Source organism: Nicotiana tabacum, chromosome 1, assembly GCF_000715075.1.
Source record: "Nicotiana tabacum cultivar K326 chromosome 1, ASM71507v2, whole genome shotgun sequence".
Lineage (NCBI taxonomy): Eukaryota > Viridiplantae > Streptophyta > Magnoliopsida > Solanales > Solanaceae > Nicotiana > Nicotiana tabacum.
Window position 1 is genome coordinate 76,358,377 of NC_134080.1, and position 23,976 is coordinate 76,382,352.

Here is a 23,976-nt window from a genome sequence, read left to right on the forward strand (position 1 = left end):
AGTGTTGATAAGCTCTTTTTGTGTTAAAATGTCTTAAATAACCTTAGAACTGTTTAAACTTTTAAAGGTGTAATTTCTTCAAAATTTTAGATTTCAGATCGATTCAAATATAAAATATTCTATTTGTCATTTTATTTTAAATACAAATCTGCTTAGATAAGATAATTTTTATGACAAATATAATTTATTTTATGATAAGCATATAATCATAGTTATAATAATTAATAAATTGACAACAGTTTTTCAGTAAAAAATAAACCTAAATAGGACAAATTATTTGAAGAGAAGCAAACATTGTCTTCATCACCATAATACTTAGAAAACAATACACAAAAAATTTGTTATGTCCTCATTTATTACATACAGTTCAAAGATTAATACACAATTACATAGATATAAGTATGCAAAGGAATAGAGAATTTGCTTATGTTAAATAGTCAATGAGAATTGAAGACTTGAAAGGGTGGGGAGGGGGAGAGGGAGGGGGTTAGGTTGAATATTTGAGACAGTGAGTATCGATGTAGTAGTTTTGCTCTAAAAAGAGATATTTTAAGGATAGAATAGTAAAAATCTTTGTCAAACTTAAAATGCTTATAAGCTAAAAATTCATAAGTTAGGGGTATGACTTTTGACTTATTTTTAACTTATAAGTACCTTTAACTTTACCAAACTCGTAAATAAGTCGAAAAGTGCTTATAAACTTAGCCAAACACCCTCTATATACCTAATATTGTAAAGGAGTAGGTTATTTACTCTATTGTTTAGGTTATTAACTTATTACAAATAGTTACTCTCTCTCAAATACATCATATTATGTGATATTATTTGATTGGGTATAAAGTTTAATGAAAATAAAGGCTTCTGAAATTTATGATTTAAAACAAGTAATAAATATTTACATGACCAATCATCTTATTAAGGATAATATGATAAGTTTAAAAATAAATTATTTATTTAAGAGTATCATAAATATATTTAAATAGAGAAATTAATGTGATTGCCTAAAAGGTTACAATAGAAGAAAATTGCCTTCTTAAGTCTCTGTTGTGTTCACTAAAAGTATCTGATTATTACCTAAAAACTAAACTCTTAAATTTAGTATAAGTATGTTGTTAGTGCGGTGTGACAAAATCAATATGCGAATTATAGTCTCTTGTGTGTTCATTAAAATGTCCTATTAGTACGTAAAGACTAAACTCTTAAATTTTATATAAGTATATTGTTAGTGCGATGTGACAAAATTAATATGCGAATTATTTTGTGCGAAATGTTCAATACAATATGTTAACATAAGTAATTTTTTTGTTGGTAAAATCGTCAATGAGATTCAAAAATTACTTTAGATCTATCTTTTTAAAATTTGTGTGACATTTTTGAATAGTCCTGTATAAAAGTTACAATATCCTAATGACGTACTTCTTTACTTGAGGGAGGTTTTATTCTTGTGAAAACTGAGTTTAAGGGGTTCAACGTTATTTATTAAAGTTATGTTAAATTGAGATTGCAATGGGTTAATTCACCAAATTGGAGGGCAACAACAGTAGATATTGGAATTTCCACATCCCTGCCACATCACAGTAGCAGAGAAAGCATCAGAACACCAGCAAAAACTCTACAACTCCCTTTGATTCTTTGGGGTGTAGTGCTGTACTCATTACATAACCAAAACTGTGAGATCCATTCCTTTTAGAGAAAAACGAATCAAGATCCAGTGTGCAATCAATGGCTCCTCCAGCTCAAACTCATCGATCTCCTTCACCTTCTCAACCTTCCGGGTAAACAATTCTTCTTTCTTTTTTTCTTTTTTGTAAAATTTTTTCATATACCCTTTTGGACGGAGAATTAAAAAAAATCCATACCAGGTAGGAACTCTTCCTATTTTTCATTGTCTTTTACGTAGTCTTGTTCGTGACCCTTTCAAGAAAGCCGATGAAATTGAATTGTTTATAGTTGAATTCTTGAAATTCCGAAGCCGAAAATACTACTTAACTACTCAATAAACGATCAAGATTGGATTTTTAGCTTCGATCATGATGTTGGTATTTCCCACATTGACCTAAGAAGTTCACCTATTCAAATCACTACTTTTTTTTTTGCATAGTTATACTGTATTAATAACTCGATGGTTTATATTTAATGGCTATATGATACATTCTATTTTGTTATAATTACATAAGGCAATGTCCTTGTTAAAAAATGAGCTTTGCTTGCTTCTATGGGATTCCAGTAAATAAAGATTAGGGCTTTTGGAATGGCAAAAATTGAAATTTTATGTACAGTTTAAAGGATATACAATTGCTGATGTAAGTTTTCATTGGTGCAGAAAAGGGGAAGTTTCAGATTTGAAGATGCAGCTAAGGCAGCTGGCAGGTAGCCGAGCTCCCGGGACTGATGATGCAAAGAGGGAGCTGTTCAAGAAGGTGATCTCGTGTATGACAATTGGGATAGACGTTTCATCAGTTTTCAGCGAAATGGTTATGTGCTCAGCTACCTCAGATATTGTTCTAAAAAAGATGTGCTACCTTTATGTTGGGAACTATGCTAAAAACAACCCAGAACTCGCGCTTTTGACCATTAACTTTCTTCAGAAGGACTGCAAAGATGAGGATCCCATGATTCGCGGTTTGGCTCTAAGGAGCTTGTGTTCTCTGCGGGTCACAAATTTGGTTGAGTATTTGGTCGGCCCCTTGGGTTTAGGGTTGAAGGATTCAAATAGCTATGTCAGGACAGTTGCAGCCATTGGTGTTTTGAAGTTGTACCATATCTCAGCATCAACTTGCATGGATGCGGATTTTCTTGTCACGCTTAAGCATTTGATGCTTAATGATCGAGATGCTCAGGTTTGGCAATTTGATCGACATGATATCTTTTCTCTTTTTTTTTTGGCTACTTCCTTATGCTTGAGTTTTTCGAAGCAATTATTACCTACTGTTTGGTTGCTATATGATTTACAATAACAACAAAATAGTTGCAGACACTTTTTGATATAACCATAGATTTTCCCTTTTTCCTGGTTTCATTTTTCCCTCTCTCTATGACATCGGGTAGCATTTCAGCATAGATGGTGTGGATTCCATGCATCTCATAATGGATAATTGTTCCAACAATTTGCAGCATACTTGGGCATAATTTGATAATGTTATTTTTTTATTATAAAGGTGTGAGAAATAGATCTATATTCGGGAAACTATAATTAGTTCCTTGCAGCTCATGGCAAAAGTCATGTAGAACTTAGACTACTGCAATGGGAAATACAGATGACTAGTTTACACTACTGCAACGGGAAATAGAGATAGCTAGTTTGCTTAACAAATGAATCTTTCTTCTGTGTTTGCCAGGCTTTTGCTGCTGTTTATATGATTCAACTTTGTTGGAGATAAATCAACTTGGTGTTTGAGTTGTACATGTGATTTCTATTGCCAAATTCATATCTCATTTGCAGTATCAATGTTAATTATATATATGTCTATTTAAGAACATAGTATGGTCGTGGAAGCAGTTCTTATGTTGGGATATTGTGGATGGGATTAGGAAAAGGTTACAACATCGCAGAATTGGGTGATTTTAGACAAATCTTTTTCATTTTGGGAACCCAAGGTCTGATTAGGATAAAGATTAATTCTTTACGTGACATTCGTAGGAAACCATATCTTTTTTAGGTTTTCTACCTTTTGGTGCACTTCTTGTATACTGGCGTTCTTGTGCTCAAACTTTATAATAAAACTATTACTTAATTAAAAAATTGTATTATAGTATGAATTTAGATAAATAAATTGAGAACAAAAAATGATATGCTATAAAGGAAGGAATGAAAAGAATAAACGTTTATTTGTGAGGAAGGCATAACGGATGGAGGAGATGGTGACATTGTCTCTTTATCATCAGGGTGAAGTTCTCTAAGAATTTCACTTTTTAAAAACTTTGACTAGTGATGAGATATTTGAGTATGCTTATCTTGATTTTTTGGACTAGTAATTAGGGTACTAGAAGGCGGTCTTTGGTGCAATGGAGAGCGTTGTGTGTTAATACAGGTGGCAGGGTTCGAATCTTGAAAGTTGAAACCATTCTCTCCCATGAGGATGTAAAGTTGTGTTCATTCATCTTCCTTCGAGCTTGCCTGGACGGGAGCCTTCTGGCACTTGATCCCTAATTGTCGTATTTTTAACAAAGATGGGCGCCTTAAGATGGTGGGACCTAGTCACAAGAGAATCATGTGAAACAATAATCCGCAAATGACTAAAGTTAAAATTGGTGGTAACTAACATATTCATTTGATTTGAAGAGGGGAACACTTACTTAAGAACAGAGAGTGGCTGAGTCGGGGATCTCAGCTCCTTCCTGTTCCCTATCTGAGGCGTTTGTGTTGCAGCTCCTTTAACAATACTCTAGAGGAGTTGAAAAACAGAAACCCTAAGATGCTCTCAGGCACTACTCCCGAGGCATCTCTGTACCATGAATCCTAGGATTCTATCACCACCCACAGATAGCCACCCCTATCGCGACCAAAACCCAGAAAAATCTTCGACGGATAGCCTCCCACGCGCCCTCACGCGCGGCCCACTTCCGGCGACCTTTATGCCACGGGCCGGCGCGTGAGCCAATTTTCGGCTAGATCTCGTCTGGTCGCCTTCAGACAGCCTCTTCACAAGGCTATTCCGAGCCTACCCATCTAACTTTCTCCAAAATCCGACGACTTTCACTATTCTCCGGCGACGGGGGAGGTTTTTTCCGACTAGATTTCAGATTTTCTTCTTCAGTCAGCCTTTTAGAAATGATGGACTCTACAGAGAGAAACTCCTACTTCTCACTAGAATCTAGAAAACTGGGAAAAATGTCTTTTATCAAAGCTGCCTCTTGGCCAACCCTAGAACTTGAGGGAAGATGTCATCGAAAGCTCGACGTAGGGCAGGTGCCACACTTCTCGCTGTCTGAGGAGCACACTCTCAGACGCAAGGGTTTCTTGAAATCTTGTCTAATTGGATTTTTCTCCAAATGGGTTGGTTCTCTAGAGGCTGTTAGGAATTGGGCAGCAGATGCATGGAATGTCAATGACGGGCTGAAAATAACGCAACTGGGGGATACACAATATCTCTTTCGATTTCTCGACGAGTCTCAAGCTTCAGAAATTCTTGTTAAAGGAAATAGATGGTTTGATGGGAACTTTTTACATCTAGACAGATGGGTGGAGCACGATGGGTGTCTCGACCATCGTTTCACCGGCGAAACATTGGTGGTCAACATGGTGGGTCTCCCAGTGCATATTTGGTGCCTTGGCCTCTTCAAGAAGATTGGTGAAATATGTGGGGGCTTTATTGATGTCACTTGCAACCTACATGATCTATCGCGAGTGAGGATTGTGGTGAGAAAAAGGGGCAGAATCCTTGTCTCCACTGTAGTGGAAGATGGCTACTTGAGTTATAGGGTGTGGTTGAGCCCTGAATTTCGCCCTATCTTTATGCCTGTGATAGTGGCGGAAGAAAAGGGAAGGTCAAATAGAAGGGAGGGGAGGAGAAATCAGTCTCTGAGGGGAGGGGAGGGGAGGGCTCACCGGATCAGTGGTCTAAGCCAGAATCAGATGTTAGATCGAGAAGAGACGAGAGGTTTGAATTTGGGAGAAGAAGACAAAATTTCAACAGGAGGGAAAGACGTGAATGAGTTAGTTATGCGGGTTGGCAAGGTAGAATGGGCTGGTCATCTTCTAATTATCCTAGGGCCAGACAAGTTTTCAGCAAGTATAGGCCTGGGCCTCCTCACATGGGCCCAACAACTTTTCCCAACTCTATTAGAATTGATTATAAGGGACCCAGATTATTTCAAGCTGCGTCTGTTAAGGCTCCTAAGCATATGGGAACAATCGTTCTTCCTTCTTCTGCCAATGGTGCTACACACAGTGGCATTTCTGCACCGAGCTCTAGTGACCTTCGCCCTTCTTCGATGGCCGCTGCTTCAGGGGCGGCACCGGCTATAGATGGTGCTGTTATTCCACGATCTCCCGCCTCTGATGGACCCAGCTCCATCGCCCCCTCATCTGCTCCTAGGCTTAGTTGTGTTGAGGCTACACTTCAAGCTTCTTCTTCTTCTGGAAAGATCGTTGAGCATGCCCCATCTGATGTTAGTGCCGGACCAGTATTTCTAGTTAAGATGCCGCCAAGGGCTCTATGCTCTCCTCCTTCCTGTTACCCTACTAGTGTTCTTGGTCATTCATGTAGCAGCGGGGTGCTAATTTCAGAGATTGATACCCCTCAAGGAAATGGCAAGATCCTTTCGGCACCTAAAGTTCCTATTGCTAGCAATGCTATGGTCTTGTATTCCTCCAGTAAGGGCAAGGAAATGGTACATATAGAAGACGCCTGTCCAATTTCATCTCGGATTGGAGGAGAGGATATGTCTTTCTGGATGGAGGATAAACTATTAAACTTTGGGAAGTTTCTTGGTGTTTCTTTTGAAGGGAAGGAAGATAGGGTGTTAGAACTGTTGAGGGAGATTGAGCAACAATCTTGTTATGATGGTGCAGGGAGGGAGGTGGGTCAAGGTGTTAAGCAAAATAATTTAGGGGATGTAATGGTGTACCAGAGAAGGGGCCGGGTGTGTGACAGGGAGGAAGGGAGCTCGGTTAGAGGATGTGGGGAGAAGGGGGATATAGTTTCTTATGGAAGTTAAGATTCTTTCATGGAATGCGATGGGGATGAATGACCCAAACAAAAGGGCTATCATCAAAGTGGGAGTTAGAGAGTGGGGTGCTAACCTAGTTTGCTTTCAGGAGACAAAAATGGAAGTTTTGTCTGATGTGATTATGAGGAGTGTCTGGGGAGGTAGTTGGGTAAAATATAAGTGGGTTCCAGCAGTGGGAAGTGCCGGGGGCATTCTTCTAATGTGGGATGATAGAAGCTTGGAGGTAAAGGAGATTAATAGCCCGTTTGGCCAAGCTGTAAAAATCAGCTTATTTTGAAAAGTGTTTTTTTTCAAAAGTGCTTTTCTCAAAAGTACTTTTGGCGAGAAGCAGTTTGTGTTTGACTAATTAGTTTGAAAAGCACTTCTGAGCAGCAATTAGTGTTTGGCCAAGCTTTAAAAAACTGCTTCTAAGTGTATTTTTCTCAAAAGTGCTTCTCAAAAAAGTGCTTTTGGAGAGAAGCTACTTTTTTTGCTTTTCCAAAACTGCTTCTGCTTCTCCTCAAAAGCTCTTTTTTTCCTTCCAAAAGCTTGGCCAAACACATCAATTTTTGGCCAAAAGCACTTTTGGCCCAAAAAAGCACTTTTGGCCAAAAAGAAGCTTGGCCAAACAGGCTATAAGAAGGGACTTTTTTCTTTAGCAGCTCTTGTCAAAAATAGAGTGAGTGTGGTGGAGTGGGGATTTGGGGGAGTGTACGGACAGGTAGGAGAAGGGTCCAAGGTGTTTTTCTGGGAGGAACTGTCCAATATGATGGGGGAATGGGATATTCCATGGGTTTTGGGGGAGACTTTAACACTATTAGATTCCCGGAGGAGAGATTAGGGTGTAGTATGATTTCGAGGGCCATGTAGGAGTTTTCTGACTTCATCAATGATCACTTTCTCATCGATCTTCCTCTGTCAGGGGAAAGGTTTACTTGGGCCAGGGCGGAGGATTCCAACTCAAGGTCTAGACTTGATAGATTTCTAATATCGCCATCCTGGGATGAGCTGGTGCAGAATGTGCTGCAGATTCCTTTACCTAGGTTGACTTCGGATCATTTGCCTATCTTGCTAGAATTAGATGGATGCAGAGAGTGGGGGTGCGTGCTCCCTTCAGATTCGAGAACATGTGGTTGAAGGTGCCAGGATTTGGTGAGAAGGTGAAAGAATGGTGGACAAGCTACGGGGTATCAAGGACACCTTCATTCCGTCTTTCGAAGAAACTTAAATTGCTCAAGTGAGATATTATTAGGTGGAATAAGGAGGTTTTTGGGAGGGTAGAGGTTAAAATGAGGGAGCTTATGCATGAATTGGGGGATTTAGAGAGAGGGGAAGGGGCGAGGGAGTTAGATGAATCTGAGAAAGAGAGATTGGGGGAGGTTAAGAGGGAAGTAGTTGAGTTAGCAATAGCTCAGGAGACTAGTTGGCGGCAAAAATCGAGGGCGCTATGGTTAAAGGAAGGGGATTCAAATACCAAATTTTTCCACAGGGTGGCGGTTGCAAATCGAAGGAGAAACTTCATAGAGTCCTTAGTTGTGGATAGGGCGAGGATTGAGGGAGAGGAGGAGGTAAAAGGGGCGACAGTGAGGTTCTATGAGAACTTATACAAAGAGGAAGTTAGTTGAAGGCCGACTTTTGGGGGAATAGAGTTCAACCACATAGGGGAGGGAGCCAGTGAGTGGCTAGAAAGGGCTTTCGAGGAGGAGGAGGTGCACGAGGCTGTGTCGAGTTGTGCTGGTGATAAGGCCCCCGACCCTGATAGTTTCTCCTTGGCTTTCTTCCAGCTCTGTTGGGACACCATCAAGGGGGAGTTGATGGAAGCCATTGAATACTTCCATATGAATGGTGTTTTCGAGAGAAGTATCAATGCTTCTTTATTACTATTGTGCCTAAGAAAGAAAGTGCATCTTCTATCAGTGACTACATGCCTATTAGTCTTGTGGGGAGCATTTACAAGATTATTTCTAAAGTGCTTTCCAATATACTCAAGAAGGTTCTTGACGTGTCTTTTTCGTCCTCCCAGAATGCGTTTGTGAAGGTAGGCAGATCTTGGATGCCGCTTTGGTGGCAAATGAACTTGTAGACTCCAGAAGGAAAAATAGAGATCCCTGCTTACTATGCAAGTTGGACCTTGAGAAGGCTTTCGACCATGTCAATTGGGAGTTCCTGGATTTCATTATGATGCGGATGGGGTTTGGGGCAAGATGGAGGGATGGATCAAGTTTTGCATTTCCTCAGTCAGATTCTCTATCCTGGTTAATGGTAGCCCGTGTGGTTTCTTTAGCAGCTTCAGGGGTCTCAGGCAAGGAGACCCCCTGTCCCTCATGCTATTCATTCTAGTGATGGATGCTTTGAGTAAAATGATGGATCGAGCGGTGGGCGGAGGCTTCTTGAGAGGATTCTTAGCTCCGATCGGGGTGCCCAGTGCCCGAAGAGTCTCTCATTTGCTTTTTGCGGATGACACCCTGGTTTTCTGTGATGCCGATATGGATCAGTTGACCTACCTGAAACAGGTCCTGCAATGGTTTCAGATAGTATCAGGTCTCAAAATCAACCTCGGCAAGTGTGAGATTTTCCCGGTGGGTGAGGTTGCTAACATCGATGCTTTGTCTTATGTTCTCGGATGTAAGGTGGGCTCCCTTACCACTACTTACCTGGGTCTCCCATGGGGCGCTTCGCATAAGGATGCTACGGTTTGGAATTCAGTGATCGAAAGAGTTGAAAAAAGATTAGCAGGCTGGCAGAAACGGTACTTGTCAAAAGGCGGAAAGGAAGTTCTCATTAAAAGCACTTTATCGAGTATGTCCACCTATTACTTGTCCCTGTTGCAAGCTCCTGTGAGCATCACAGAAAAACTGGAGCGGCTTCAAAGGAATTTTCTTTGGGATGCAGCGGATGGAACTAGAAAGTATCATCTAGTGAATTGGCAGACAGTCACTTCCCCAAAGAAGTGGGGTGGACTTGGAGTAAAAGATCTTAGGGTATTAAACAGAGCTTTGTTGGGGAAATGGCTGTGGAAATTCGGGGTAGAAGAGCATGCTCTATGGAAGGAGGTCATAGTAGAAAAGTACGATCCCATGGGAGGGGGTTGGAGGACCAAGGCAATCATAACACCTTTCGGGTGTGGCATGTGGAGGAGCATCATGAAGAATTGGGAATCCTTCAGTGGCAACATTTCTTATAGGGTGGGAGATGGAAAGAGAATCAGCTTTTGGAATCATAGGTGGTGTGGAGAGGATACTCTGAGGGTCTCCTTCCCCACGTCTTCAGAGTTTCAAACCAGAAGGAATTGATGGTCCAACGAATTCGTAAGGAGCATGTAGGGGGTAGTATGGGACCTCTCATTTAGAAGGAACATGCAAGATTGGGAGATTGCGGAGCTCCAAAATTTATTGACACTGCTATATGGGCAAGACAGGCCTCAGCCATCTTGTGATTCTTGGAGATGGGATTTACGTGGCGATAGTCTGTTCACCGTAAAGTCCTTTTACCAGAGTATGTCGGTGAGAGAGGAGGCCTTTTTTCCATACTTCTCGATCTGGATTCCTAAGGCGCCCTCGAAGGTGTGCTTTTTTGCATGGCTAGCGGCGAGGGGAGTGATTTTGACTGTTGAGAATCTGCGAAAGAGGGGAATTACTATTGTTAGTTGGTGCTATATGTGTAAAAGCTCAGGGGAAGAAGTTGATCGTCTTTTGTTGCATTGTCCTGTGTCCTCGGCTTTGTGGAGGGCGATCCTGAACCTTTTTGGTGTTCAATGGGTGATGCCAAGCACTGTAAAGGAAATGCTATATTGCTGGGCCGGTTTCCGCAGAAGAAGAAAGCAAAAGGCGTGGAAGTTCGTCCCGTTAGCTCTCATGTGGATAGTTTGGGGGAGAGAAATAGGAGAGCTTTTGAGGGGATTGAGTCTCCTTTTTCACATCTTAAGAATAGTCTTTTATCTTTGATCACTTTTTGGTGCACTCATATAACCCCTATTTGTATGGAAGATTGGACGTCTTTTGTAGAGAATCATGTTTTGATGTAAATTCTCTATCTTTTGGTATACTTCTTGTTTACGGGAGTTCTCGCCCTTTTGATTAATACAATTTATCTTATCACAAAAAAAAGTTCTTGTTTTTACCAACCTATAGTATATGCTGCTTTCGATGTTATAGCCTTGAGAATTGAGATGTCATTTAACTATGCTTATGTGTATATTGAATACTACTAGTAATGACATTTCTTTCCTGTTAGTCTTCCATCATTTGCTCCACACAATTATAAAGAGTTCTGCCAGTCTTCAATACGTTTAAGCTTTTCCACTCATGATTTATTTTCATATACATGCATCAACATGCAATGCTTTTCAACAAATGTCAAAGCTCTTTATTTATCACCAGAAAGAATTTAACAACAAAGAATTTAACAACTCTAATTTCATGTGTAAAAGAAGCAGCCATCTCATGATCTCTAGCATTATCATTTACTCATATTCATCTTTCTTCTTTCTTCAGGTTGTAGCCAACTGCTTGTGTTCCCTACAGGAAATCTGGGGTTTGGAAGCAACAAAATCTGAGGAAGCATCAACAGAAAGAGAAACACTACTAAGCAAGCCACTTATTTATTACCTTTTGAATAGGTGAATTGCTGTCATAACCATGTGATTGAATACCTTATCGGAACCATGTGATAAAATCTCCACTATATTTTGTACTTTTGGCAATCATGTCTGTGTATGGAATAATCAACTCTGTGTATTCATCAAAAAGGGCAAAAACAGTTTATGGTGTACTTTTCTGCAGTCATTTCTGAATTAAGTTGATATATAACTTTTACTCGGTGCAATACTGGTTCTTGTCTTACTTTTTTTTATTGATTTTCATCATTAGGAAGGTCTTGTGTTTACATGTGACTTTGAGGGTTGCTAGTAGCTTCACTTGTTTGAATGCTATAGAACAAAAGTGTTGCTAGTAAATCTGTATTCGTAAAGTCTAACATGCTTTTAGATTACTGATATCGATATGTCGCGATTATTTATAGACAAAAAAATTTACTAATATGTCGCAGAGATTTTGAATGAGCAGTAGCATGAAAATCTTTGTCCTCTTCAGGGACTCTAGTATAATTTAGAATTTGTTGGATAAAGATAAAATTAAAGAATCTTGTTGATTGCAAAAGTAGAGGTTATATGCACTTGTTTATGCATTGTCTTTCCTGGAGGGACTACATAGTATATTATTTGCAGTCATAGCCTCATAGGAGAAGAATGTGTGACTACTGAAAGTCTGTGAGTGCCTTCATATTTGATTTTTAGGTCATAACAAAAGGTAATCTTTATAGAAGTACTGTGCTTGAAATTGTGTGGTGTATTTGGACACGGATCAGGATACTACAATGTTCCAAAACAAAATGATGCATATAGCTTTTTTTGCGACATTTGTAGTTTTGATATGCTAGCTTATGATGTGAGGATTGTTCAAAACCATATAAGAAGGCAACTTTTCCTTCAACCAACGTGGGGCATTCAAATACCCTCTCGCATGCCTAGATCTGCAGAACTAGAGCGTGAATACTATATTTAAAGTTCACTCAGAAAGGAATGATCATTGTCAATCTCAAAAATATGATTTTCAATATTGATAGTCCCACAATTGGGAAACACCTATCTTGCTCAACCCTTCAAAATGCTTGCCGCACTCGTGTCGACCAGACAGGGTGTGGGCGTGGATCCGCAATGGATTTGATCAACCTAAATTTGGTGCTTTGGCTACAACTACGGCCAAGAAATAGGTTGATTGGCTATTTGGTTATATATAATTATATATATCAATAAAGTATTAAGTGTGTACAGAGAAGTTAACTATTCTAGCCTTAATTTGATAATTTCAATTAATTGTCAAAATATATACTTATATATGTTGAATATGCAATTTTTAGCTGTATCTTAACACCCGTACCCTTACTCCTATATGTATCCCCAAATCCTATGATTAAGGTGATGACAAATCCAACTTCTAGATTCGCACCCGTATCGGTTGCTCACATCCAAATTCGAGCAACATAGAGAAACAAAAAACATGGGTAGGTCTAGCTCACATAAATTGGGACAGAGGGAGTGCTTGTTTTTGGAGGGAATGCAATGTTTCAATGCTCTTTAAAATCCTGATTCTTTCACGGAAAGATGGACTGCGGTTTTGTCAAAGAAACAAAGGTTTATTGTCTAAAAACCTAATGTACTTGGACTTAGGCAGCAGGCAGGCCCTAAACTAGCTCAAACTGCTTGGTGAAGATATCTCTTTGCTGAAACTTTTTGGATAGATATCTTTTGCTGACACTTGAGAGAGTAGTTATACTTCCCGCTCTCCTTTCTATATTTTACCATTTTGTTGTGGTGTTTAATATTTTTCTCTAGCTGCTTAAGATCATGCAATAGTGTAAGACTCCTGGGAGCCTGTTAATTCTTTTATCTGTGGAGACAGTTACACTACACGGATAATAAAATCTCAGTGTGGCATGTTTAGTATCTTTTTCATCAAATCCCATGAAAAAAGTAGAATTAATGCTTCCCTTTCCTTGTCGTTGCGTTGTTTGGACTTTCTAGTGAAGAATTGCCTTATCTTTCAGACATGATTCTGCAGGTTCAAGGAGTTCAGTGAATGGGCTCAATGTGTTGTTCTTGATCTGGTTTCAAAGTATGTGCCTGCTGACAATAATGAGATATTTGACATGATGAATCTTCTTGAAGATAGGCTTCAACACGCTAATGGTGCTGTTGTCTTGGCAACAATCAAGTTATTTTTACAACTGACACTCTCTATGGCTGACATTCATCAACAGGTTCCCATCCTAGTATTCAGCTAAAAAATTTCCCTAGTAGATGATGATAGCCATCTCTTTTTACTTGTCATCAGCTAAAGTTTCTACTCACCAAATAGTCGATTTATTTTTCCACTATTCTTTTGAGTATGCTCCGGGTAGCTCTGTTCATTTTAATTTTTTACATATCTTTATATCTTTTTGGTCCAAATTGTCTTTTTTAGGAGATGATATAAAATTCAGTAGGTTTATGATAACCCCTGTTTAAGGTTCATTCCTATTCATGGTGTACCCGATGTTGCCCCCCCCCCTCCCGGGTTATGTTGTCCAGCTCTAAGCGTGCCCGGGGAGGGTGGGGAGTTAAGTATCCCATATTGGTGGCGGAAATGGGTTGTTGCCTCTTTATATGGTCTTGGGAAATCCTCATCTCACGTGCTAGCTTTTGGGATTGAATTAGGTTCCTCCATTTCTTATCTGCATCTTTCAGGGCTCTTCGAGAAAAGGGAGGGGGCGACACGCATTAAAGACTACATGCTTATTAGTCTGGTGGAAAGCATCTATACTATAATTTTTAAGGTGCTTTTCAACTAAAGACCAATGTGTTTGTGGAAGGAAGTGAAATCTCAGAGGTCGTGGTAAATAAAGTGGTTGATGCTAGAAGAAAAAGGGAGATCTGTGCAAGCTGGACCTCGAGAAAGCCTATGACCAGGTAAATTGGGACTTTTTGGACTTCATCATGATGAGAATGAGAGTCAAGGACAAGTGGAGGAGTACGGAACAGATTCTGCATATATTTGGTCAATCATTTGTCCTGGTGAATGGGAGTCCATGTGGATTCTTCGACAGCTCCTGGGTTCGAGGCAGGGGGATTTGTTAGTCCGTGTGATTCTTCGACAGCTCATGGATTAGAGGCAGGGGGATTTGTTATCTCCCATGTTATTCATTTTGGTAATAAGAACGGCGAGTTAGATGATGACTTGTGCTATATCGAGAGGTCTCCTGAGGGACTTTACTGTATCGAGGGATGGACAGAGCAACGTAAGGGTCACACATCTTTTATTTGTGAACAATACTTTTGGTTTTTCTTAATAATGTAGAGTGTCTCAGTCGACATACCTGCAATAGGTACTTATATGATTTTAGGTTGTGGCAGGTCTCAGAATAAACTCCAGAAAATGTCAGATCTTATCAGTGGGCGAGCTGAACAACATTGAGCATCTAGCACAAGTATTTAGTTGTAAGGTTGGAGCTCTCCTTACTACTTAACTTGGCTTGCTGTTGGGCGGTTCGAACAAGGACCTAAAAGTGTGGAATCCGGTCATTGAGAGAGTTGAGGATAGGTTAGTAGGGTGGCAAAAGAAGTCTTTGTCGAAAGAGGGAGGAAGTACTAATCAAGAGCATGTTGTCTAGTAGTTTCACATACATGTCATCAATGCAGACCACGGTTAGAGTGATAAAAACGTTGGAGAGGCTAAAGAGCAATTTCCTTTCCGATGATGCACATGTAACCAGGAATTACCACTCTCCCAGAAAATGGGAAGGACTTGGGAGTAAAAGATCTGAGAATTTTTAATAACGCCTGCTTAGAAAGTGGTTATGGAGATATCGGATTGAGGTGCGGACTTTCTGGAGGGAGGTCATAACGGAGAAGCATGATACCATTGATGGGAGATGAAGGACTAGGATTATTACATTACCATCTTGGTATGGATTGTGGAGGAGCATTATGATGGGACGGAAGACTTTAGTGGTCAAATTACTTTTAGGGTAAGTGATGAGAGCAGAATTAGCTTCAAGGGCATGTTAAAAACCATCGTCTTTTTTTGTTTGTATTACTGAGACACTCGAAGAGCTGGCCATATGTACCTCGGGTTGGAGAGAGCGTGTTGAAGATAGCCTTTCCTAACATGTACAGGTCTTGACCCAAACACACGCTACAAGATGGGGGAGTTCATTGGAACTATAAGAAAAACCTATAGGATTGGGAGATTGGCGAATTGCAAAGTCTTATTGAGTTACTTTAAAAATAGAGTGTACCAGATACCATGCAGGACTGTTAGGAAATGAGGAGATAAGTCATGTTCTCAGTAAATTACTGATGGTGAAGGACGAGATGATTTCTCGCTTCTTTTGGTTTCCAACAGCTAGATGACTAGTACTAACAGCGGAAAATTTGAGGAAGAGGAGGATCATACATATAAGCTGGTGCCATATGTTAACATGTGTAGATGCTCAGGAGAAGAAGTGGAACCACTTCCGGTTGCACGGTCAAATAACAGCACGCTTGTGGTGTGTGATCTTGAATTGATTCGAAATACACTGGGTGATGCTGAGTACATTAAAAGAGGGGCTGTTTAAGTGGGCTTTTAGAAGAAGGAAGAGAAAATCCATGGCATGGGATGTCACCCCTAGCTCTTATGTGGGTTATGTTAAATAAGTGAAATAGTATAGAAGGGTGTTTGAGCATGACTTTTTATTTTTGAGGAATAGCCTCTTGTCTCTAGTTCCATTTTGGTGCACCCGATCTTGGTTTCTATAGATTGGGCTCTATACTTTCTGTTATGTAGCTCTCAAACAGGGATTTTTCCAATATCAATAAAAAAATTTACCTTAAAAAGTTGGGAATCTTTGCTGTGCATGTAAAAAGAAGCATGAAAAGTCAATACAGTTTGAGATTTAACTTTCACACGTACAGATGAAGCCAAGTATATGATCTAAAACAAAGAACAAAAAATGTTCATTCTTGGAAATGATGCTGTGACAGTGCCAATCTCGGAACATACCTTTGGTACAAGTGTATATTTTTTAGACAAATGGGATCCCCACGTTCTATTGGTGTAAATGTTTCATCAGATTTACTCTCTGTGAGCTTTAAGATAAGCAAGAAGGAGATATTGAGTTAATGCATGAAAACTAATTTTTCACATCTGATTCCTCTTATAGGCACACATTACATTGTTAGTAGCTATATTTACCCGAGGGAGGCCATAAATTCTATATTACAACAAGTATAAGTACTCACACTTAGCTATCTAACCGCCTCAACTTAATTATTATATTGCTCTGACAGCTTTGTTACCTAATAGTTGCATAAAAATGCAAAATGATGTTATTTAAAATTTTATTTATGCAAAATTTTCTTTTATTTTCATCATTGACACATCCTATAATTTACTAATGCTGAGTTCTAATTTTCGTTTACTCATTCTTCTGTTTAGGTATATGAGCGTATAAAAGCACCTCTACTTACATTAGTTAGCTCAGGAGGTCCAGAGCAATCCTATGCCGTGTTAAGCCATTTACATTTGCTGGTGATGCGTGCACCATATATTTTTTCAGCAGACTACAAGCACTTCTACTGCCAGTACAATGAGCCATTTTATGTCAAAAAGCTAAAACTTGAGATGCTGACTGCTGTGGCAAATGAGAGCAATACATATGAAATTGGTGAGTATCTGTACCAGTCAACTAATTTGAAGTTTTCAACCTAAGCGTCTTTGTGTGTACCTTATTTCCTGGTGTTGGATCATGGTCAAAGGGATATTGGTGTTGCACCAGCCAAAATTTTGAAAAATAATTAAGGGCATAAGGTAAGAAAGAGTATTTCTTTTTTGAGAAGAGGTAAGAATGAGTGAATTTGCACAGTAATCAGTAAACTGTTAATAAAGCTGTGGAAAGCAAGTTCTGTTGGTTTTGATGTTTAGGGTGATTAGTAAATATAAACTGAAGTGCTAAATTTTTAAGTTCCATATAATTGTCAAAACAAACTCTTACATTACACTTTATTACCAAAAACTAGATGCAGGTTCTCATTTTTCTTATCTAACACCAAAAATTGGTCAAATTTATCTGGAGGAAGGAAATTCTTGCAAAATGTGCTTCTTCCTGACTTCGTAAAAAATGTGCTTCGTCCCTAAAAAGCCGTACCTATATTGGTCATCAATTTATTTTATTTTTTATTCTTTCACTTCTATTTTATAGGAAGGTATCTAACTTCCTATTAACTTTTTTCTTATAACGATTGGTGCCTAGCCAGCTTTCCGACACCTCGGCTATTCCACCGGATATATACTTCCTCCAATCAGCTCTAGTACCGGGTAACTCTGCCCGAAGACTCAGGCAAATGAGAATAGATCAACTAGTATCAGTTTCCTTTGCACCCTAGGGTGTGGCATAGTGGTCAGTAAAGTGGGTGCAAATCTTAGAGACCTTTGTGCAAATTCCAGCAGAAATAAAAAACACGAGGTGATTTCTTCTCATCAACATATGCCTTGGTGGACATAGTTACCCAATATCTATGTTGGTAGGAAGTAGCAGGTACCAGGTGGAATAGTCGAGGAGACACAACCGTTATTTAAATTCCCTTCTACAGAAATTTTACTTTTTACTAGGTCTTTATTATTTTAAACAATAAGTATGATAGAGAAACAAGAACAAAGTATTGGTCGTAGTTGGGAATAATTTCACTTAGATAGGTTTAATAAGATTTTTTAAGCTGTTCGAATACTAGTCTGAACATTAATTTGCTATAACAGTTGGAATTTTAAGTAGTTAAAACTCCAGAAATAAAGCATAATTTACTGTATTAGTGGATATTTCACCATTCACTTGTTTTCAGAGAGAATGCAATTCAGTAGAACTATTTCCCCTTCCACGAGAAGTTGTGAATTTGTACCATGATCGATCCAAATTTTTTAACTTGTTTTGTTTTTCTCTTTTCTTTTTAAAATTCTGTAGAAAGCTTTGAGTAGAAGCCTGTTAAAGGCGAAAAGCTGAGAAAACTGCCAAGACGGTTGGGCATTAACCGGCAAAGCATAACTAAAGCGTGTGCTTTAGTAAAAACGACGCAGATATATATATGTAAATTGTAGGCAAATATGCGGTAAACAAATAATGATATGATCAAAAGGAAATGGTCAAACTGCAATTGAATGATGATAATATAAAGTAAAAACCATGCCAGTCAAGTTTAAAAAACCATTTAAATTTTGACTTAGATGCAAATATGTATTTTTAACTAGTTTTCTTTTACTAAATTTTAGTTTCTTATTTGTAGTCTTCTTGTAAGATAATTTCTTATCCGTAATCTCTAACTTTTTTTCTATAATTTGTTAACAGTTAATATATCCCTTCACTTGCTATTTTTATTGTTTAGTGCCAGCTTAAGACATAACACATAGACCTCACAAATTAACCTCACTCTTTTTAGAAGTAGTTAGTTTCGTCTGGATTTTGCTTAGGCACACATCTTATATTGGAATAAAAAAGCAATGGCCAGAGCCGTTATTCAACTCTTTATTAGTAGTATAGTCAAAATTAATGCCTTAAATTCAAAATATCAAATAAAAAATTTAAAATAAATCTGGAGGCACTTGTTATATTTTTTCAATTACAACACCCATTATTTATGGTGTATAGGGGTTGTTTTGCTCGTGGAAAAGTTATACATGAATTAACACGTAAGGATTAGAATATACAGTGATTAAAAGTCATTGCATTATTAGACTTATTGATTGTGAACTTCGTCGTATTAAATCTGGATACACAATGCATTATTTAAAACATGTGTGTAATAAATTAGACACAGATTTATTCCAGTAGTACCCTTCACCTATGTTAAAATTGTATCCGATCTAGTATTGGTATTATTATCATATCTACTCAATAAATCAAACAACTATACCCCAAATGCCAGAGATTACACATAGGTTATGCAGGTATTATCTTCACGAAAGCAAAAATGTAACCAAATGCGTAAATAATAAATGTAGTGTTTCATAAAGAGCCTATTTTCTTTTATATAAAACCAAGTAAATCCTAAGGGGTTGTTTGGTAGGAGGTATTAGAAAAAATAATGCAAGCATTAGCTCTATGCATTACTAATACCTTGTTTGGTACATTTTTTCAACTTGTGTATAGCTAATACTTGTATTAGTTATACATCATACTTGGTATTATCCTATGTATAAGTAATGCATAGAAAACCATGGCATTAGTAATACCAAGGCTATTAATGCTTGCATTAGTATGGTTAAAGACAAAATTATCCTTAAAGTCCCTTAAAGCTAGAGAATATGGAGGATATTTTTGTAAACAACTATTTTTCTTAAATATTATGCAATGCATTATAATTTTAATACACCACACCAAACGGTAGATAAGAAATAATATCTGCATAACTAATGCATGCATTACTAACCCATCATTTACTAATCCATGCATTACTAATACACCTTATTCCGCATTATTATTGTACATCCTACCAAACGACCCCCAAGTGTATGATCTCCACATATAAAGAATTCTGTGGACTAAATCCATAAACCCTTTTTTGGTGTGGTGATGTGTAGGTTACCAGAGTATTGTTAAGGACTTTTATTGTCCAACTTTTGTAGAACTTCAAGCTGTCGCTCCCAGCACCCATTAATTTGCATATTTTGATTAGCCAAACTGATTGCTATCTTTGTGGATTGACTTCAGTGACGGAGCTATGTGAATATGCTGCTAATGTTGACATTCCCATGGCGAGAGAATCGATCAGGGCTGTTGGCAAAATAGCATTACAACAGTATGATGTTAATGCTATTGTAGATAGGCTGCTCCAGTTTTTGGAAATGGAGAAGGACCATGTGACTGCGGAAACTCTGGTATATTTTCATTGGTTTTCCTTTTTCCTTTTTGGATCTTTCCTTTTCTGGGGTTGTTTATTTTTTATGTTTTGGAGGAATAGTTCCTTAAATATGTAAAATTACCTGAAACCTCATGTCTTGCTCTTCTTGTTTGGTCTTACCATGACATTTGCTCATATAGGTACTTGTAAAAGATCTCCTTAGGAAATATCCTCAATGGAGTCATGATTGTATAGCAGTAGTAGGGAATATTAGTAGCAAAACTGTCCAGGAACCCAAAGCCAAGGCAGCTCTTATTTGGATGTTAGGGGAATACGCTCAAGACATGCAAGATGCTCCATATATATTGGAGAGTCTTGTTGAGAATTGGGAAGAGGAGCATTCTGCAGAGGTAATCAAGCTGCATTTTTCTTTTCTTTTTTAGCGTTTGTTTTTTCTTTTCCTATGCAAGTTTTTAGTCTCTTTTTTAAATTCCTTTTTTATTGACTGGTTTTTGTGTAGTCTTTTATGCTCTTCTTTAGATCTTTCTTATTTTTGAGCATCACCAAGAGTGTCATAATACCTGAATGTAATCAGTTGTCTCATTTTGTAAGGCTCTGAATCTTGAAAATGATTTGTGCCTTGGAGAAAACATTTCTTCGCTAACTTTTGTCAGTTACCTTGTGGGTTGTTAATGCAAGTCAATACATTACTTGCTTAGTACAAAGGTGATGATGTCAAAATTGCAAAAGGCGCCCCCCCCCCCCCCTGTTCAGTTGCCTCTGTCCTTATTGCTTCAATTTAAGATCTATTGATCCTATAGCTTGAGGTCATCTGCATCATTCATGTCATCCATGTTCATCAGTTTTCCTCTTTTGAGTGATGGAAAAAACAAAGCTTTCTTGTGGGATTGATAATGAATGAACTAAAATTGTGAATTTCTTGTGTGGGCTCCTCTAACAGTAGGAAGGTTCGGATGGATTGAAAGGCATTTGTAAATGTAGTTCTCATAGAGTTAAAAATATATACATAAAACAAAACAGATGCATAAGCTTATTAGACTTAGCTTTCTATGCATTATGCAGGTTCGTTTGCATCTTCTTACAGCAGTAGTGAAGTGCTTTTTCAGAAGACCACCAGAGACTCAGAAAGCCTTGGGAGCTGTATTAGCTGCTGGTGTTAATGATTTTCATCAGGTATCACTTCTTTTTTGTATTTTGAAAAATTACTGATATAAAAAGACAATATATTTAGTTTTGGAATGAAGTAGGCCCGAATAGAACAGAATGAACTTAATTGAGAATGAGCTATAGTTGATTGGCAAATATTAGTATGAAGTGTTTTATGTGCCTCTAATGATGTGCAAGTATTATTGCAGGATGTCCATGACAGGGCATTACTATACTATAGACTTCTACAGTACAATGTCTCCGTAGCAGAGCGTGTGGTGAATCCTCCAAAGCAAGCTGTTTCTGTCTTTGCTGATACACAAAGTAATGAAATTAAAGATCGTATCTTTGATGAGTTTAACAGCCTCTCTGTTGTTTATCAAAAGGTATGCAAGATGTTCTTTACTCCTATCAATTGTATAATAATTTGAGGATCTTAGTCAGAAGTGTAATTTCAATGCTACTGCACATTAGTGAAATGTTGAAACATGTTTCTCATGCTTAATTATTTTTGCAGCCTTCTTACATGTTCACCGATAAGGAACATAGAGGGCCGTTTGCCTTCTCTGAGGAAATTGGAAATTTGTCTATTGGGGCAGAATCGACTGATAATGTAGTACCAGCACAGAGAATCGAGGCAAATGACAAGGATTTACTTTTGAGTACTTCAGATAAAGAAGAAAGTAAAGGTTCGAGTCACAATGGTTCTGCATACAGTGCTCCTGGATATGATGGTTCTTTGGCTGCACCATCTCAAACTGATCTTGTTTCCTTGGATTACAAATCTACTCCAAGTGTGGCATCAGCTGCTTCGGCAATCGATGATTTACTTGGTCTTGGTTTGCCTGCTGCAGCTAGCCCTCCTCCTCCGCGTCCTGTTTTGAAGCTCAATACTAAAGCTGTTCTAGCTCCCAACACTTTCCAGCAGAAATGGCGTCAACTGCCAATATCAATATCACAGGTGCACATATATCGGAACATTACTATTACGACATCCCCCATTGTCAGTTAAATCTCCTTCACTTTCATAATACTTTGCCTTTTCTTCTTTATCAGGAAACCACTATTAGTCCACAAGGTGTGGCAGCAATGACAACTCCTCAAGCGCTTATCCGTCACATGCAAGGCCATTCAATCCACTGCATAGCTTCCGGTGGTCAAGCGCCGAACTTCAAGTTCTTCTTCTACGCACAAAAAGCAGAGGAACCATCTACCTATCTTGTAGAATGTATAGTTAATTCATCGTCGTGTAAAGTACAGTTAAAGATCAAAGCTGATGATCAGAGTACATCTCAGGCCTTCTCAGAATTGTTCCAGTCAGCCTTGTCCAAATTCGGTTTTTCATAGTCATTCAGATGTCCCTCTTGTTGTAATGCTCCTTAGATGTATTAGTGGATTCACATTTCGTTGTAATTTTATTTTGTACAAGTTCAATAAGAGTCAGAAAACAAACCATGAAACTTGGGTTTACTTATTCTGTACAACATATGCTAAGATGAGTGTTTCATGCCCTGTGATTCTGAGGCAAAAACTACTTTTTGAGGACTAACATTTTTCGGTGGCCAATTTTAAGTGATTTCTTTTTCCAGTTTTGGTTCGGTTACCCCACCGACTTTCCGATTTTGTGTGGTCAAAAAATGCATACAAAATACAACCAGTGGAAATTATTTCAGTTAGAAGATATCAAAAGGAGTTAATGCAGAGATCAGCTGGTAACAATTTTCCTAAATACTAACGGTAATTTACTACTACTACAATTTTTTCGTAACTTCACCTGTATGACTAGTGTTTGTAAAATTCTTAGATGGTTTTAGATCATGTCCCTATTTATTGTTTGTCCGTACTTTAAACCACAAAATACTCTTGTGAAAAGGTTCTTCTGTCCTATGCATAATCAACTGGCTGCTATTTTTTCAAGGCCAAATGTGTTCCGGTTAATTAGGTTTTCCTCCTTTTCTTACTAGGCGCAGGGTGGTGAAATGAGAATTCTGAGCAACATGCTGTTGGAAAATTTTGATTAGTGTTGTGAAAAGAATACTTAATTACTATGTTCATGACATAACTTAAGAAATAAACTATCTTTGGAAACAAGGAAGAAAAAGAAGGGAACGTTTCTAAGCTTGCTAATCCGATACTCAAAAGAAGAGTAATTTCTGGTAACTTATATCCCGTTTAATTTATGCGTCTTACTTTCCGTTTTAAGAATGTCTCTTTCTAGTTTTAGTAGTAACTCTTTTAACTCTTCACATAGCATATTTAAATCGGCAAAACTTCAAAAATAGCTAGATTTACAATTGAACGTTCAAAAATAGCCTAATTTCAAAAGTAATCGAAATTTAGCCACTTTTCATGTAAAAATAAATTTGAGCGAAAACACCGTTCAAAATCCAGAAAATACGTCAGTATATTAAACTGGAGTTCCAGCATAAGTATGTTTGAACTCCAGCATATTATACTGGAGTTCCAGGATAATTATGTTGGAACTCCAGCATAATATGATGGAGTTCCAGCATAAGTACACTAGAACTCCAGCATAATATACTGGAGTTCCAGCAAGTATAATTGTCCAGTATAATATACTGGAGTTTGGAGCGCCGGTTCTCCATTCTCCAGTATATTATACTGGAGTCAGCAAAGTATATCGGTCCAGCATAATATGTTGGAGTTCATACACAGGTGCACCGAACTCCAGTATATTATGCTGGACTGGTATCTGTTACAACAAAATAGTGGTTATTTTTCATTGACTTCGT

General features: G+C 38.3%; 1 protein-coding gene across 1 annotated transcript; it reads left to right on the forward strand.

Annotated features, from left to right (window-relative positions):
- The first annotated feature begins 1,406 nt into the window (after positions 1-1,406).
- Positions 1,407-22,774, forward strand: LOC107774205 (beta-adaptin-like protein A). Its single transcript, XM_016593681.2, has 11 exons — positions 1,407-1,775; positions 2,324-2,840; positions 11,145-11,269; positions 13,269-13,467; positions 16,665-16,893; positions 19,927-20,093; positions 20,257-20,466; positions 21,140-21,250; positions 21,433-21,609; positions 21,741-22,184; positions 22,280-22,774. The coding sequence occupies exons 1-11, from the start codon at positions 1,723-1,725 to the stop codon at positions 22,568-22,570; spliced, it is 2,523 nt and encodes an 840-aa protein (XP_016449167.1). The 5' UTR covers positions 1,407-1,722; the 3' UTR covers positions 22,571-22,774.
- Positions 22,775-23,976: the final 1,202 nt, after the last annotated feature.

What these genes read in the sequence shown, in the direction of transcription:
- LOC107774205 (XM_016593681.2), top strand. Translation starts at nt 1,723, where the DNA reads ATGGCTCCTCCAGCTCAAACTCATCGATCTCCTTCACCTTCTCAACCT. An exon ending in TTAATGATCGAGATGCTCAG is followed by an intron (nt 2,841 to 11,144) that starts GTTTGGCAATTT and finishes TTCTTTCTTCAG; the next exon opens with GTTGTAGCCAACTGCTTGTG. An exon ending in TCTCTGTTGTTTATCAAAAG is followed by an intron (nt 21,610 to 21,740) that starts GTATGCAAGATG and finishes TTATTTTTGCAG; the next exon opens with CCTTCTTACATGTTCACCGA.